The sequence below is a fragment of the Gallus gallus genome, chromosome 1 (assembly GCF_016699485.2).
Source record: "Gallus gallus isolate bGalGal1 chromosome 1, bGalGal1.mat.broiler.GRCg7b, whole genome shotgun sequence".
In the NCBI taxonomy this organism is placed as follows: domain Eukaryota; kingdom Metazoa; phylum Chordata; class Aves; order Galliformes; family Phasianidae; genus Gallus; species Gallus gallus.
The window spans coordinates 167,945,035-167,959,950 of NC_052532.1; the positions used below are offsets into that span (position 1 = coordinate 167,945,035).

Below are 14,916 nucleotides of genomic sequence, written 5' to 3' on the forward strand. Positions count from 1 at the left end.
TTTTCATTTTATTCTGCTCAGCTTCTTTAAGAATCATACTGCTGTATTTCTTCCTCTTTCGTTTTACACATTTCTCCTTATTCTCTCATTTTCCCTTTGCCCATTTTCTATATATTTTTTTCATTCTCTCTCTTCCTCCTGCCATTTCCTCACTCCTCCTGATTTCTACCCTACCAGTTCCTATTTGCTTGCTCCCACGCCAATGTTCTTCTTACTATTTCTTTGAGCATTCGGTTCACAAGCACCACTTCTCACATGCATTTTCCAAGCCTGGAGTCACTGGCCTCAAATTCTGCACTGAAACTGCTACACGCTGCTCCTCAGAAACCCCTAAGTGCAGTTATTGGTTCCCTCTCTGGTGAGGAAGTTTGCCTCCCCCAGGAGGAACTTGCTATGTTTCTCCAGTTCGTACAGAAAAAACCCAACCCAAATCCTACAGAATCTGTACAGCAAATGCCTGACCCATGGGGTTTCATTTCCAGTCTCATTGCAGTTGTGCTCAGAGCAGGCTCTGCTCCCAGCTCTGCATCAGGGGCTCACCACCGTTCTGAGGGGGAAAGATGAAGGTCATTGCCAAGCTGAAGCTGCTGGATGACAAAAATATTGTTGAATCCAACAAACTTGTACCTGGTGCATCACTATTTTTGGAAAAATGTCATCCTCTTTCCTGACAAATCTGGTTCCAGTAATTTTTTGGGTTTTTTTTTGTTTGTTTGTTTGGTTGGTTTGGTTTGGTTTTTTTGTTTGTTTGGTTATTTTTATTTTTTATGGTGTTTGAGAAAATCTGAGTTACAGTCTATATTTAGGATATATCCCTTCCACTCCCTTCTCTGGGAGTGCTGGTCAACACTTGGCTGAACATGAGCCAGCAGTGTGCCCAGCTGGCCAAGAAGGACAACAGCATCTTGGCTTGTATCAGAAATAGTGCAGACAGCAGGAGCAGGAAGATGCTCGTCTGCCTGTACTCAGCACTGGTGAGGCCACATCTCGAGTGCGGTGTTCAGTTTTGGAACCCTCACTACAAGAAAGACATTGAGGCTCTGGAGCGTGTCCAGAGAAAGGCAATGAACCTGCTCCAGAGAGGTCTGGAGCACGAGTCTTATGGGGAGCAGCTGAGGAAACTGAGATTACTGAGTCTGGAGAAGAGGCTCAAGGGAGACATGATTGCTCTCTAAAACGCCTAAAGGGAGGCTGTGGCGAGGTGGGGGTCGGCATCTTCTCCCAAGTAACAGTGACTGGATGAGAGGAAATGGCCTGAAGTTGCACCAGGGAAGATTCAAATTGGGTATCAGGAAAAATTTCTTCTCAGAAAGAGTGGTGATGCATTGGAACAGGTGCTCAGGGAGGTGGTGGAGTCACCATCCCTGGAGATGTTCAAAGAAGTGTGTAGACATGGCACTGAGGGACAAGGTTTAGTGGACAGTACTGGTGGTGGTAGGTGGACGGTTGGACTCGATGATCTTAGGGGTCTTTTCCAACTGTAATGATTCCATGATTCTATGATAAATATGAAGGCAAAACACCTGGAAGGGAGGAGACATTTCTGCACCTCTTTGTGAGCTAGTAATCATGAACACCAATTGCAGCTGGTCTTGGCTGTTCTGCTTCAGCTCAAACCCCAGAAAAACATATTTACAGTTCCTTCATGCTTCTAGCTTATCTCAAATCAGCAAAAACCAACTTTGCCTTCCATTTATTTCATGTCGTTCATCAAGTAAGAAATCGGGGAAAGATGGCAAGAGGCCTGTGTGGATGAATAAGGAACTCGTGGATAAACTAAAATGAAAGAAGAAGGTCTACGAACACGGAAAAAGGGCCTGGCAACCTGGGAAGAATATAGGAATGTTTTCAGGGCCTGTAGGGATGCAACAAAAAAGACTAAGGCCCTCTTGGAACAAACCTTGCAAAGGAGGTAAAGGATAACAAGAAAGGTTTTTTAAGTATGTCAACAGTAAAAGGAAGACTTGGGAAAATGTGGGTCCCCTACTAAATGAGGTGGGTGCCTTGGTAACAAGGAACGCTGAGAAGACAGAGATTCTGAATGCCTTCTTTGTTTCAGTCTTTAATGCTAAGACCAGGGTCAGGAATCCCAGACCCTGAAGATAAGAGAGAGTGTCTGGGAAAAGGAAGACTTTCCATTGGTTGAGGAGGATCTGGTCAGAGAGCATCTAACTAACATCAACAAACACAAATCCATGGGCCCCAATGGGATGCACCCACATGTGCTTGGAGAACTGTCAGGCGTGACTGCTGAACTGCTCTCTCTCATCTCTGAAAGGTCTTGGTAAGTGGGAGAGGTGCCTGCAGACTGGAGGATAGCCAGTGTCACTTCAGTCTTCAAAAAGGGCAAGAAGGAGGATCCGGGAAACTACAGGCCAGTCAGTCTCACCTCCATTCCTGGAAAGGCTATGGAACAACCTGTTCTGAATGCCCTCTCCAAGCAATTGGAAGAGAAATACGTTATCAGGAGTAGTCAACACGGATTCACCAAGGGGAAATCATGCTTGACCAACCTGGTAGCCTTCTATGATGTCATCACCAGCTGGGTAGATGGGGGAAGAGCAGTGGACCTTGTGTACCTTGACTTCAGCAAGGCATTTGACACTGTCTCCCACAACATCCTTGTTATGAAACTCAGAAAGTGTGGGATAGATGAGTGGACAGTGAGGTGGACTGACAGCTGGCTGACTGGCAGAGCTCAGAGGGTTGTAGTCAGCAGCACAGAGTCTGGTTGGAGGCCTGTAACTAGCAGTGTTCCCTAGCAGTCAGTGCTGGTTCTGATCTTGTTCAACATCTTCATCAACAACCTGGATGAAGAGAGAGAATAAGTTTGTTGATGATACAAAACTGAGAGGAGTGGCTGACAAACCTGAAGGCTGTGCTACCATTCAGCAAGACCTGGACAGACTGAAGAGCTGGGCAGGGAGGAACCTGATGAGATTTAGCAAGAGCAAGTGTATAGTCTTGCACATGGGGAGGAATAATAGCATGCATCAGTACAGGTTAGGGTATGAGCTGCTGGAAATGAGCTTGGCAGAGAAGGATGTGGGTGTTCTGGTGGACAACAGGTTGGCCATGAGCCAGCAGTGTGCCCTCGTGACCAAGAAAGCCAATGATATCCTGTGGTGCATGAAAAGGAGCATGGCCAGCAGGTTGAGGGAGGTGGTCCTCCCCCTCTACTCTGCCCTGGTGAGGCCAAATTTGGAATATTGTGTCTAGTTCTGGGCTCCATGGTTCAAAAAAGACAGGGATCTCCTAGAAGGAGTCCAGCAGAAGATGTTAAAGGGCCTGGAGTATATCCCTTGTGAGGAAAGGCTGAGTAACATGGGTCTGTTCAGCCTGGGGGAAAGAAGACTGAGAGGGGATCTGATTAATGTTTAGAAATATCTAAAAGGAGGTGGGAGGCAAATGGATGAGGCCAGGCTCTTCTCGGAAGTGCGTAGTGATAGGACAGTGGCCTAAAACCTGAACACAGGAAGTTCCACACTAACATGCAGAAGAACTTCTTTACAGTAAGGGTAATGGAGCACTGGGACAGGGTGCCCAGAGAGGCTGTGGAGTCTCCTTCTATGGAGATATTCAAGACCCGTCTGGACACCTACCTGTGTGACCTATTGTGAGGTACCTGCTTTAGTAGGGGGTTGATCTCAATCATCTCTTGAGGTCCCTTCAACCCCCTGCAATTCTGTGATTCTGTGAAACTCCTCCCTGTCCCAGAGACTGGCATTAACACCTATTGGAAATTCATCTGAAGAGATGTGGACACACTCTGAAATGTAACTGAAAGGAACCAGACTTACTTCTCCTTTCCTGATAGTCTACACGGAGCAGTAGCCAGGTTCTGGCAGCACCAAGATTATAAGTACCTAAAATATGGTTAGAAATAACGTTTATGTGTGGATAGCAATTAAGTTAGCAACTTCACAAAATGTACGTGATGTGAAAAAGAAAACTAGACTTTATTTTTGCTGCTTTCTTAGAGTGCAAAACCTGTGAGAGAACATAGAGAAATGGAAGATGTGCCACTCAAAAGCAAATACCAAGAGTGAAGTGCCAGACACATACCAGGTGGTGTGAGTTTGCTGGCAGTGCTGCTGCTTTTGTTGCTACAAATGAGTGTCGTGCTGGAATGCCTGCACTGCTGGAAAATGAGCATAGCAGTTCCTCAGACAAGCTGAGCAGTTTCTCTTCTCTGCCTTCACACTTTGCTGCTCCATTTTCTGTGCCACTGTGACCAACGCACAACAAAAAGTAATGAGACAAAGTCAAAGGGTTTCTCATCAAGCTTTAAGAGCAGATTACAGAGTTTGTGTATTTTAGCATCTCTGTGTTGACCTTATTTTGCTCGCATGCTTCTGACCAGGAAGCAGAGATACTTGTTCAAAACTACCTGCCTAGAAGAGCAGTGGGAAGGAGGAAGGCTGGGACATTTCTCTGAGCAAGCACTAGGTACAAAGAGCCACATTACCAACCCAGGGACAAAAATGGCCTCAAGACATTCTGAGGTGTGAGCTCCTGGCCTGAAATTCCCACTGTCTTTAGGAGATGTAGCTGGACACACCTGGCTGCCCAGCACCCCAGCACTAGCCCATGCTTGAAAGCATAAGCACTGCATAGTGGGAATCAGGGTGACACCATGCCCTCTGCAAACGCTAGGACTGTGTGACATGGTGTGACGCCATCCTGTAGGAAACATGCAGGGCTGGGCATAACCCTGAGAATGCTTTAAGGAGCTTTTCCTCATCTAGCATGTCAACCATCCTCCCAACACCTCAAGTTTGCATACAGGAATGAGCAATGCAGCAAGGATTTTTTCTTACAGAATGCTCCTGGGCATTCAGGTTTGCTTCTTTCCATGTCTTTGTGTCCTCTCTGTGACCAGGGTGGGTTTCCAAGTCAGCTCCTGAAGCCACCGGGCACTGTGGTTCCAGGACTACATAAATGATCCAAGGGATGGAACACCTTCTCTACGAGGACAGGCTGAGAGAGCTGGGGCTGTTCAGCCCAGAGAAGGGAAGGCTCTGGGGAGACCTGACAATGGCCTTTCAGTGTCTAAAGAGGGGCTGTAAGAAGGAAGGGGACAGACTGTTTAGCAGCGTCTGTTGTTATAGGACAAGGGGAAATGGTTTCAAACAAAAAGGGTGGAAATTAAGATTGTATATAAGGAAGATGTTTTTTACAATTCGGATGATGAGGCACTGGAACAAGTTACAAAGAGAGGGGGTGGATGCCCTATCCCTGGAGACATTCAAGGTGAAGCTGGAGGGGCTTTATGCAATGTGGTCTAGGTCCCTGTTCATTGCAGGGGAGTTGGACTAGGTGATCTTTAAGGGTCCCTTCCAACTCAAACAATTCTATGATGATACTATGATTAATGAAGACAGAGAACAACACAGAAAGCTTCCCCAAAGGGCTTGCATTGTCCCAAAGAGGGACATAACCAAGTATAACCAACAGACAGAACTTCACAGAAGGATGGCTTGCCACTATCATCAGTGAACTGCAAAAAGAGGAGAAAAGAAGAAAGCATAAGTGTATTTTGTTACTTCAATCCTCTTTGCTAGCCAAGACTGAAGGACATGCACATAAGAGCAATGGAGCACTAATGAGATACATATCTGCAAAACCCATTACATTGATCAAATGAAAGAGGGTTCTGTTTCTTTAGTGGCAGAAGCAGTCTGCCTACCAGTTGCCTTCTCTGGTTCTTGAGGCATATCTTTCCCTGTCCCCACAAGCAGTGATGAGTTTCCAGCAAGACAATAACTCTAAATCCTTTTCTGAGCATTAGTGCAGAAAGTATGTAAGTTTTAGGTACTGCAAAATCTGTTCTTCAGTTCTTTACAATATTACATACTACACAATTGAGTAATATGTTATGAAATATCAGTTTTAGCCTTCAGAAACACTGGACAGCCAAACTAGAGCAGAGCCGTGCAAAGACGTGATGCTGAAAAAGAACCCAACAGTTTGTCCTTTCTTCCTTCTGCATATGAACTACTCCTGCAACTGGGACAGAAAGAAAAAACTGTTGGGGATGGCCTGCAGCAGCCCAATATTAACAAATCTAGAATCATAGAACATCCCAAGCGAAGGGACCAACCAGAATCATTGAGTCCACCTCCTGATTCCACATACAACTACCCCAAATTCAGACCATGTTTCTGAGAGTGTTGTCTAAATACTTACTGAATTCTTCTGGTCACCAGAGAGCAGAGCTCAGCGCTGCCCCTCTGCTCCTTGTGAGGAGCTGGAGCTGCCATCAGGCCTCCCCTCAGCTCCTCTGCTCTGGGCTGAGCAAACCAAGGGACCTCAGCCATTCCTCATATGTCTTCCCCCCTAGACCCTACACCATCTTTGTAGCTCCCCTTTGGATGCTCTCTAGTAGCTTTTTGTCTTTCTTGTCTTGAGGTGAGGCCACAGTGCATAGCAGAGTGGGAGAATCACTTCCCTTGGAGTGATCTTAACAATTCTCACAGAGAAGTAAGGCCTACCTTGCTCCTGAGAAAAAGGGGGGGGGGGGGCTTGATTTGACTTGATTCTGCTTGATGAAAGGGGGTTTGATTCTGTGATTCTGCTTGGACAATTTAGATTCTGCTTACTCTGATAGAATAGAAAGGGGGTCCGGGTTCTGCTTAGTGCTTAAATTCCACAAGAGCACTCTTTTGCAGCAAAGGTTCTGCTTAGTGCTTAAATTCCACAGGAGCATTCTTCTGTGGCAAGAAAAACATAGGTACCAGACTCCTTGTTGGCAAGATAAGGAGGAAACCGGAGGAGGGAGATAGAAGAAAATAGGCCCCAGTTTCCTTGTCAGCATGAGGAAGGGATGAACCTAGTCAGCAAGGATTAGAATAGCGAGGAGAAAAGTAAGCTAAAGTTCAAGAAGACGTAATAAGGAAGAGTGTTTACTTCATCCCAAGAGACCACCAGATGGGGATGCGACCACCCAGAGGAGAATACAATGCATGTGTCGGGGGGGAGGGACTTGATTATGAATATGTAGTGGGGTTCAATGTAACCTGTTGAATATGTATGAACTTGACTTACAAATATGTAACATTTCTGTTGACCGGGGTGCAAGTTAGGTGGAGCTATCCCCCTTGCACCCGGCGTCTGTACATTCGTCTGAATAAACGCTGCCTGCTTTATAACCTATCCTTGGGTTATAGAGTTTGATTCCGCAAGTCACTCCCATTCAGCATACCAATACAGCAATAACATCCTCAGCCACAAGCTGGATGCTCTCCCTGACTTGCAAACTGTGTGAGAACAAGAGAGTTTGCCCCCCATGCAAAGGCTAGATTTAGCCTGTCAGTCTGTTTACAGCTCCTCAGTAGTTTCAGCTGCATGTTGTAATCTCCATTTCCTGAAGAGCTGCTATCTTTCATTTTAAAAATAAGTGCACATCTACATGCCAGCAAGATGTGAGTACTCTGAGCTTCTTTCCTGGAACAGGTTGTCCAGAGAGGTTGTGGATGCCCCATCCCTGGAGGCATTCAAGGCCAGGCTGGATGTGGCTCTGGGCAGCCTGGTCTGGTGGTTGGTGACCCTGCACATAGCAGGGGGGTTGAAACTCGATGATCATTGTGGTCCTTTTCAACCCAGGCCACTCTATGACACCTTTGTAGGTGCACTTCTGGCAGTGGCTGCACGAATGAGGCACCATGAGGACAACTGGCACGTGAATCACAATTCTCCATCTACTCTGTGCCGAAGGGTATCTCCCTGCAGTGATGCTGACTCATGAATGAAAGGGAGGTAAATTACTGTACATATACTAAGATCCTGCATGCCAGCTGTTCTGCAGCCTCCCCGCAAAGCTTTGCAACCTCCCTTCTCGGCATGCAGGTATCTGCAGCCACAAGCCCCAGCTTTTTCTAAAGGCCATCTTTCCAACAGGTCTTCCAAGCAACACTTGCAGAATCAGTGAACGCTTAAGGAAAGGTTGCACTCTTCTGCCCATTGTTTCTTGGAAATACCCCCACTACATTGGTTATGTGCGCCTATGCAAATGTGGGAGTCTTCAAATCCCACCTTACACAAACTAGTTCAAATGCTGGTAGCAAACTAGCTGCAGTTGACTAATGCATTTTAATTCTAGTGTATAAAAATATACATATTATATATACACATGTATGTACATATCCACAAGAGTGATATCTCATGGTCTGAAAAAGTGCTTTAGCCACTGGACATTCTATCCTCTCCCAAAATTTTGCTTGCCCAAAACTTTCCACCTGTCAGTGTGGGACGTGTAATTCTGAAAGTAGATCTGGAAGAAGCCTGGGTATTGAGATGCAAATGAGAACTACACACAAAGGCAAACGCATAGCTGTTCAGCAAGGCTAGACAGGAAGGTTATCTGAAAATCAGTGTGAAATGACAGTCCTCATTGGAGGGGTGTTTTTAAGTTGGCTTGAAAAATGTATATATGTAGTATCACTAGTGATGAATGAAATGAAAAGAAGGCAGGAGATGGTAGCCCTTAAAATATTTTGATTCCTTCTCGTACCAGAAATCAGATGAAAAATGTGTCAGTTATCCATTTACTTACGGGAGATTGAAGGCGAGTCTAAAGAATCTTTAGCACGAACATTTTCTCTCTCTGACTACAACCCTTTCTCATTTTCTGCCAACTACCTCTTTTTGACACAGCAATTTGTCTAAGGCAAGCAGAAGGTAAAAGAACTTTATTTGTAACATAAAAATAACAAAACTGACTACTGCCCCATCCTGTAAAATGGTTGCCGTCGTAAAATGTGCAGAACGCCATTTTCCCTTTGCAGGACTTTTAACTGCTTGTCCCAAACATCCTGTATATATTGACACCTTCAGTATGATGTGAAAGCCAGCAACTTTTGCAAATATCAGGCATCTCAGTGACATGCATATCTGAAGGGAGTTACTTTTTAAAGAGTTTATGGTCGGTGCTATTTCTGAAGAACAATATTCGATGAGAACAGCAGATCCACAGAGGATGACAACCTCACTTCATGAGGAAGGGAGTAGCACAGTGTTAACTCCTCTGCCCTGACGTCTCCTCGCACCACCCATGAGGTCCAAGGACTGTATGTGCTTATAGGCAGAAAAGATGCCCCAGGCTCATCACTTGGCACCTAAGGTCTCCCATCAGGTAAAACAGAAGAGCACCACACTCTTACACTAGACTAACCCCACCAGCCCACTTGTTAGGCATTTGGCTTTGGGTCTACCGGTGAGGAGGATGTTTTCCACTGATTTTAGACATTTAGCAAGGGAAGTGCATTCAGTGCTTTTGCCCAAATCCACTCAAACTGGTAGATAGCAGTCTATACAGCCGTGTCTTAGTCCTAGGAGTAACTGCGTAGGTGTTACAAGAAAGTATCTGATGAGGATGAATCTCTCCTAGTGAGCAGAGCCCAAGCCACTGGAAGAGCACACCCAGAAATGGCAAGTTGGATGTTTTTATAATGCAGAACTGCTAAGAGAAACAAAGGTTTTTTTTTTAAAGGAACACTTGAACTACTTCATTTTATTCATGAGTAAAAACATATGCTCCGAGATTGCAACCTATTGCTCACACTCCTTGTTTTAATCACAGCTCTGATTAGCTTTGTTCATTAAAGCCAAGCTGATCAAGTCACAAACATGCAAATGACCTCTCTATACCTGCAAAACTTCATTCAAGCATCTTGTGTAATCTCTGCTGTTTGCTCTAAGTGGAAAACTCATGAACGCTGAGGTTGAGATATGGAAGACATACGAGAAGAGACTTTTAGAAAGCCTGATGCATTTTGTTCTCTGGGACCTTACAGAGTACAGCTTTCTGACAGCAACTGATCAGCATTTTCCAGGGACTTCTCTGTTTTTACTTCCCTGTCTTAAACTGGGTACCCTCAAAGCCACAATTTGTTTTGAAAACTCTGACCCGGATACACGTGAAAAAAAACATAAGGCCATAAAAACAGCAAATATATGTGGCAGGGAAGAATCAACAATAGCTTGCCAAACTTCACCGATAAGCACCAGTTAAATTTTCAAGCATTTATATTGCATGAGTAAAATATCACAATCTGTACTTAATGTTTCTCCTTACAGCCCATCAGCAAGTCACGATGGTATACAGCCAGGCATAAATGCTATAAAATTTTACTGACACTTAGGAGCACAGATGCTTTCAAATTCAAAAGTAGGGAAAAGGCTATAAAGCTTGAATTGACATTTCAACATATGGCTTAAATGATTTATTTTCTTGTAAATGCTGAGAAGCATTTGCCTAGAAGATCCACTGAAACCTCATCTTTCCATTTCTTCCCATAAGCAACAGAAGAAAAACTATATTGACAACTTTCCAGCCATCCAGAAGCTTCTCTTCATACAAAAATTGGAGAATGTTCTCATGTAGCTTCTCATAATCCTGAAACAAAGAAGTACCTAATCTTAGATACGTGTCTGCGATGATTCAACTTGAAACTTCTCCATAACAGAACGTACTTGCTGCTTTTTGCATCTTTGTTATTTAACAGGATCTGCATATAAAACTATGAAAAAAACAAAACAAAAACAGCAGCTCTTGCACTTTTTCAGCTACATGCTTTCCTCAGTACAAAATAATATCACTCAGTTCCACTCTTACACAACACACTGGCTCCCTTTTATCAGCATATGCAATAAAGGGAACTTTCTCCTGTATGTACATATATTTTGCCATTGACAGGGATAGGCAATTCCACTCCAACATGGCAATGTTTGTGACAAGAAAAGAATAAATTACACATTTAGAGAAGTTTAGAAGACTGCTTTATTTCCAGATTAAGCAACATAACAGGAAGATGACAGGAACTGTACTGAGGGAAGAAAATCCTCTGATAGGAAATACAGCTATTTCTGTTTACAGGAACAAAGCTATTTTGTAAAATACTGAATTCTTTGAAACAATTATCTTTTCACTGCAGTTTTATTGTGCTTTGTCTTTGGGAAAGTCAATTCCAGAAATCATAGTGACCTTGTTCCCAAAAATTTATGGATTCACTGACATCAGTCTAATGTGGAAGGTATGTGCTGCCATTCTGCTGCCTCAAAGACAACGACATGAGTTTTAGCCATGTCTTTCCATCATAGAGTACCCAGCATAAACAGGCTGAGAAGAAAAGACTGTAGACGTGTTGGTCAAAAGGGACCTCAGGAGTCATCTACCCACATCTCCTGCTCAGTGGATGATGTGAAAATGAAATGCTACAAGGAAGGAGGCTTCTCTGATGTAAAAGGATGCATGCTTACTAGCTCATATGTATGACTGTTCCCAGCCAAAATCATACAATCACAGAATATCCTGAGTTGGAAGGGACCCACGGGGATCAAGTCCAACTCCTCACTCCATAAAGTATCACCCAAAATCACAGAATCATAGAATGGCCTAGGTTGAAAAGGACCACAATGATCATCGAGTTTCAACCCCCCTGCTATGTGCAGGGTCGCCAACCACTACCCCAGGCTGCCCAGAGCCACATCCAGCCTGGCCTTGAATGCCTCCAGGGATGGGACATCCACAACCTCTCTGGGAAAATGATCAACATTCTGCAGGATAATGGCTTGTAAAGATAAAAATGAAATGCTTTTACCTCATTCTGAAGTTTTGTTTGCAGGAGAAAACCCTATGAAACTACTTCCATGGCTTCCTGAAACAGTAGTTGTCAAAGGTGTGCATTCACAATCTAGAAACAGTCTACTAATACTAATATATCACAAGAGGGGAGAAGATGAAGCATTGAAGGTTCAGTCATGAAAATGGACAAACATAAATTTGAGCTTGGAAAATGTTAACTCGGGAAATACATTATAGATGCAGAATAAACACACACACACACAATGAAATGTAAGGATAATAACAGTAAGAACATGTTAAATATGGCTAAAGTAGATTAAAACGTAAATATGGTTTATTCAAAATACTGATTAAGTGAACTAGCTGTCTTCCAGTAACAGAGGAGGAAATGAATGCACTGTAAACCACAGAATCACAGAATGGTTTGGGTCAGAAGAGACTTTAAAGCCCACGCAGTTCTGATACCCTGCCATGGGCAGGGCTGCTACCCACCAGCTCAGGCTGCCGAGGACTCCATCCAACCTGGCCTTGAATGCCTCCAGGGATGGGGCACCCATAGCTTCATTGGGCAGCTGTGCCAGTGCCTCATCGCCCCCTGAGTAAAACAAATTTCCCCTAGTATCTGATCTAAACATCCTCTCTTACAGTTCAAAACCATAATCCTTGTCCTATCACTATCAGGCTGTGTATAAAGTTCAGTCCCTCTCCTGCTTATAAGCTCCCTTTAAGTACTGGAAGACTGCCATGAGGTCTCCTGGAGCCTTCTCTTCTCCAAGCTTAACAAACCCAAATCTTCAACCTTTCCTCATAGGAGAGGTGCTCCAGCCCTCTGAGCATCTTCATGGCCCTGCTCTGGACCCACTCCAACAGCTCCGTATCCATCCTGTACTGGGGGCCCCAGGCCTGGACACAGTACTGCAGATGGGGCCTCATGAGGGCATAGTAGAGGGGGACAATCACCTCCCGCTCTCTGCTGACCACCCCTCTGTTGATGCAGCCCAAGATATTGCCGACCTTCTGAGCCACAAGCATACACTGTTGGCTTCTGTCAAGCATGGCAAATATGAAGGGTCACCAGATCACAGACGGAGAAGGAAAAGAGGAAGCCTATATACAGCAGATATTTATACAGACAGTATTTCCACTCCCTAACTCTCAGGTCCCCAAGCAAGACCAAATTTGGGGCACACCAGAGGTGGCTGGGATGGGCGTCTGTTCACAGGCAGCCCGGGGAGAGCTTGTGAAAAGCAAAACACAAAGAGAAAAGCAGCAAATGTTTTCTATGCACACTACACCAACAATTCAGAAAACCATCCCTCATGTCGGCCTTATAATGCTATTACCAATATGTGAATTTCCACTTCCGTTCCTTATGGCTCCAACACTAAAGGTCAGCAGGCAGACTTCCATCGTGCTAATCTAGAATTTTCTCTGATTATATCACTCTGTTTTGGTAACCCACAGTGCTGTGACTGGTACTTATCTCACCCAGCCTCATAACTGACGTGTGGGTTCTGCGATAACAAGGAAAATAATATAAATTTCTGATGAAGGACCGTATGTTCAAGAGAAAAAACTGGTGGTTATCTGTGATGATCACCGTGGAAGCAGCTAACAGACGCCATCCAGCCAACCAGCCACCTGAGGCACACTGCTATCGACCTACCCAAAAGGTCCCATCCAGCCAGAGCCTCGCTAGGCCGCACTGCCACAGTGCCATCGTTACCCGCACCATTGGCTCACCCCCACAACACCCGTCGCAGTGGGGCTCAGCCAACAACAAACCCTGTTCAAGTCAGCACTCAGCTGAAGGGAAAGCACACATTTTAGCACAGGCTTGTTTAATTACACCTACTGCTGCTCACCATATCCTACAAAGGGAAGGCCGCAGCCCAGTGCCATGTTGTCAACAGCACCAACACAAACAAAAGGTTTCAATAGGAGGGCTCCAGCCTCCTGTTATGCTGCTTGGTTTCCCCAAGGGCATCACTTTCATCGATTCTCAATCCCACGTGCCTGCTGTGGTCCTACCTGACCCACAGGTGCCATCAGTCACCCCATCCCACCTCTTGCACAGCACCGGGATGGAGCTGCAGGGAGTTCCCATCAGTCACCCATAGTCCCTGGTAGCCACACCTCCATGGGGACATCAGTGTCACTGCTGTGCAGCCACAGTGCCACTGCGGGTCCTGCCTCAATCAGCTCATAGCCCAACACGGGAGGGCTGATGGTGCGGATGTCAGAGGTATCTCTGAACTGTGACGCTGTGCTTTTAACCCTGCAATGCTGAGCACGGGAACAAACGACCAAACGAATCACTCGGGCACAGTATCGATCCTTGAGTGACGATGACATAAAACGAATGTAAATGCCTCAGTGCCTCACATAAATAACTCCCCGCTGGCGTCTGCTACGCAGGTTGCGGCCGTACCTTTGATTTCATTTACACGGCTTCATTTGGAGAAGGAGATCCGAATTCTTCCCTCACCCTACACCCCTCACTGACCTTTACCCATGCACAAGGGAGGAGCAGAAGCAGAGGGAGTGCAGGGAGGGACATCGATCGAAAGCGTTATAACCTTGCAGGCAGGGGACAAACAGCAGAGTCATCTGCAACACGCAGACAGCTTCTCTCCACTTCCACAGCGAGTCAAAGAAATGACCTTCAGACATTCCTCAAACTAGCACTGCTTATAAAGGAGTTGCCTTTGGGGGGGACTCTGTGGATAAAAAGGAACGTAAAGAACGAATGCTGTGATTTAAAAAGTATCTCTGAGGCGGTTTGGGACACAGAACGATGGCACGATGGGGTACTCATCATTCCCCAAACCCACACCCGTCCAACAGAGCTGCCAGCAGCGGGTGCCCTCAGCCCGCACCTCCGTGTCCCTCACAGCTAACTCTGCATCCACGTCCGGTCGCCTTCATCCCCTCCGGACCCGCCCGGAGCTCACCGCCACCGCACACCGCGCTCGCTCCGGGGCTGAGCCCCCAGCCCTGCAACCCGGCCCCGGTCCCCGCACGCCCTCGGCTACCCCCGCACCGAGCCGCCCGGATCCGACAGCGGCTCCTACCCGTGCAAGCGGCCGCGGGTCCCTTTTTTATTTCTTTTTTTTTTTTTTTTCCCACCCCCCGTGGGAAATATAGCTTTTAATTATGATAATAAATCAAAAGAAACCAGCGGCGCGAGGATAATTACCAGCGAGGAGGCACGCTGCAACAGGCGGTGCCGGTACCCGGCGCGGGGCGGGCGGGATGCCGCAACCCCACCGCCTGATGCCACCCGCTCCGCGCCGGGCCGCGCCACGTGCGCCCCGCCCCTCTCCGATTGG

General features: G+C 45.9%; 1 protein-coding gene across 2 annotated transcripts in view; it reads right to left on the reverse strand.

Annotated features, from left to right (window-relative positions):
* LCP1 (lymphocyte cytosolic protein 1) overlaps nt 1-14,879 on the reverse strand; it is a 49,314-nt gene extending 34,435 nt beyond the window's left edge. The window contains exons 1-2 of one of the 2 annotated variants that reach the window (XM_040699784.2): nt 14,784-14,879; nt 14,164-14,304 (exon numbers count right to left, since the gene is read on the reverse strand). In XM_040699784.2, coding sequence (XP_040555718.1) covers nt 14,164-14,257 — 94 coding nt within the window. In that variant the 5' untranslated portion in view covers nt 14,258-14,304; nt 14,784-14,879. The remainder of the gene's footprint in view (nt 1-14,163; nt 14,305-14,783) is intronic. The other variant, XM_015275555.4, reaches the window with a different exon arrangement.
* Between the last annotated feature and the right edge of the window lie 37 nt (nt 14,880-14,916).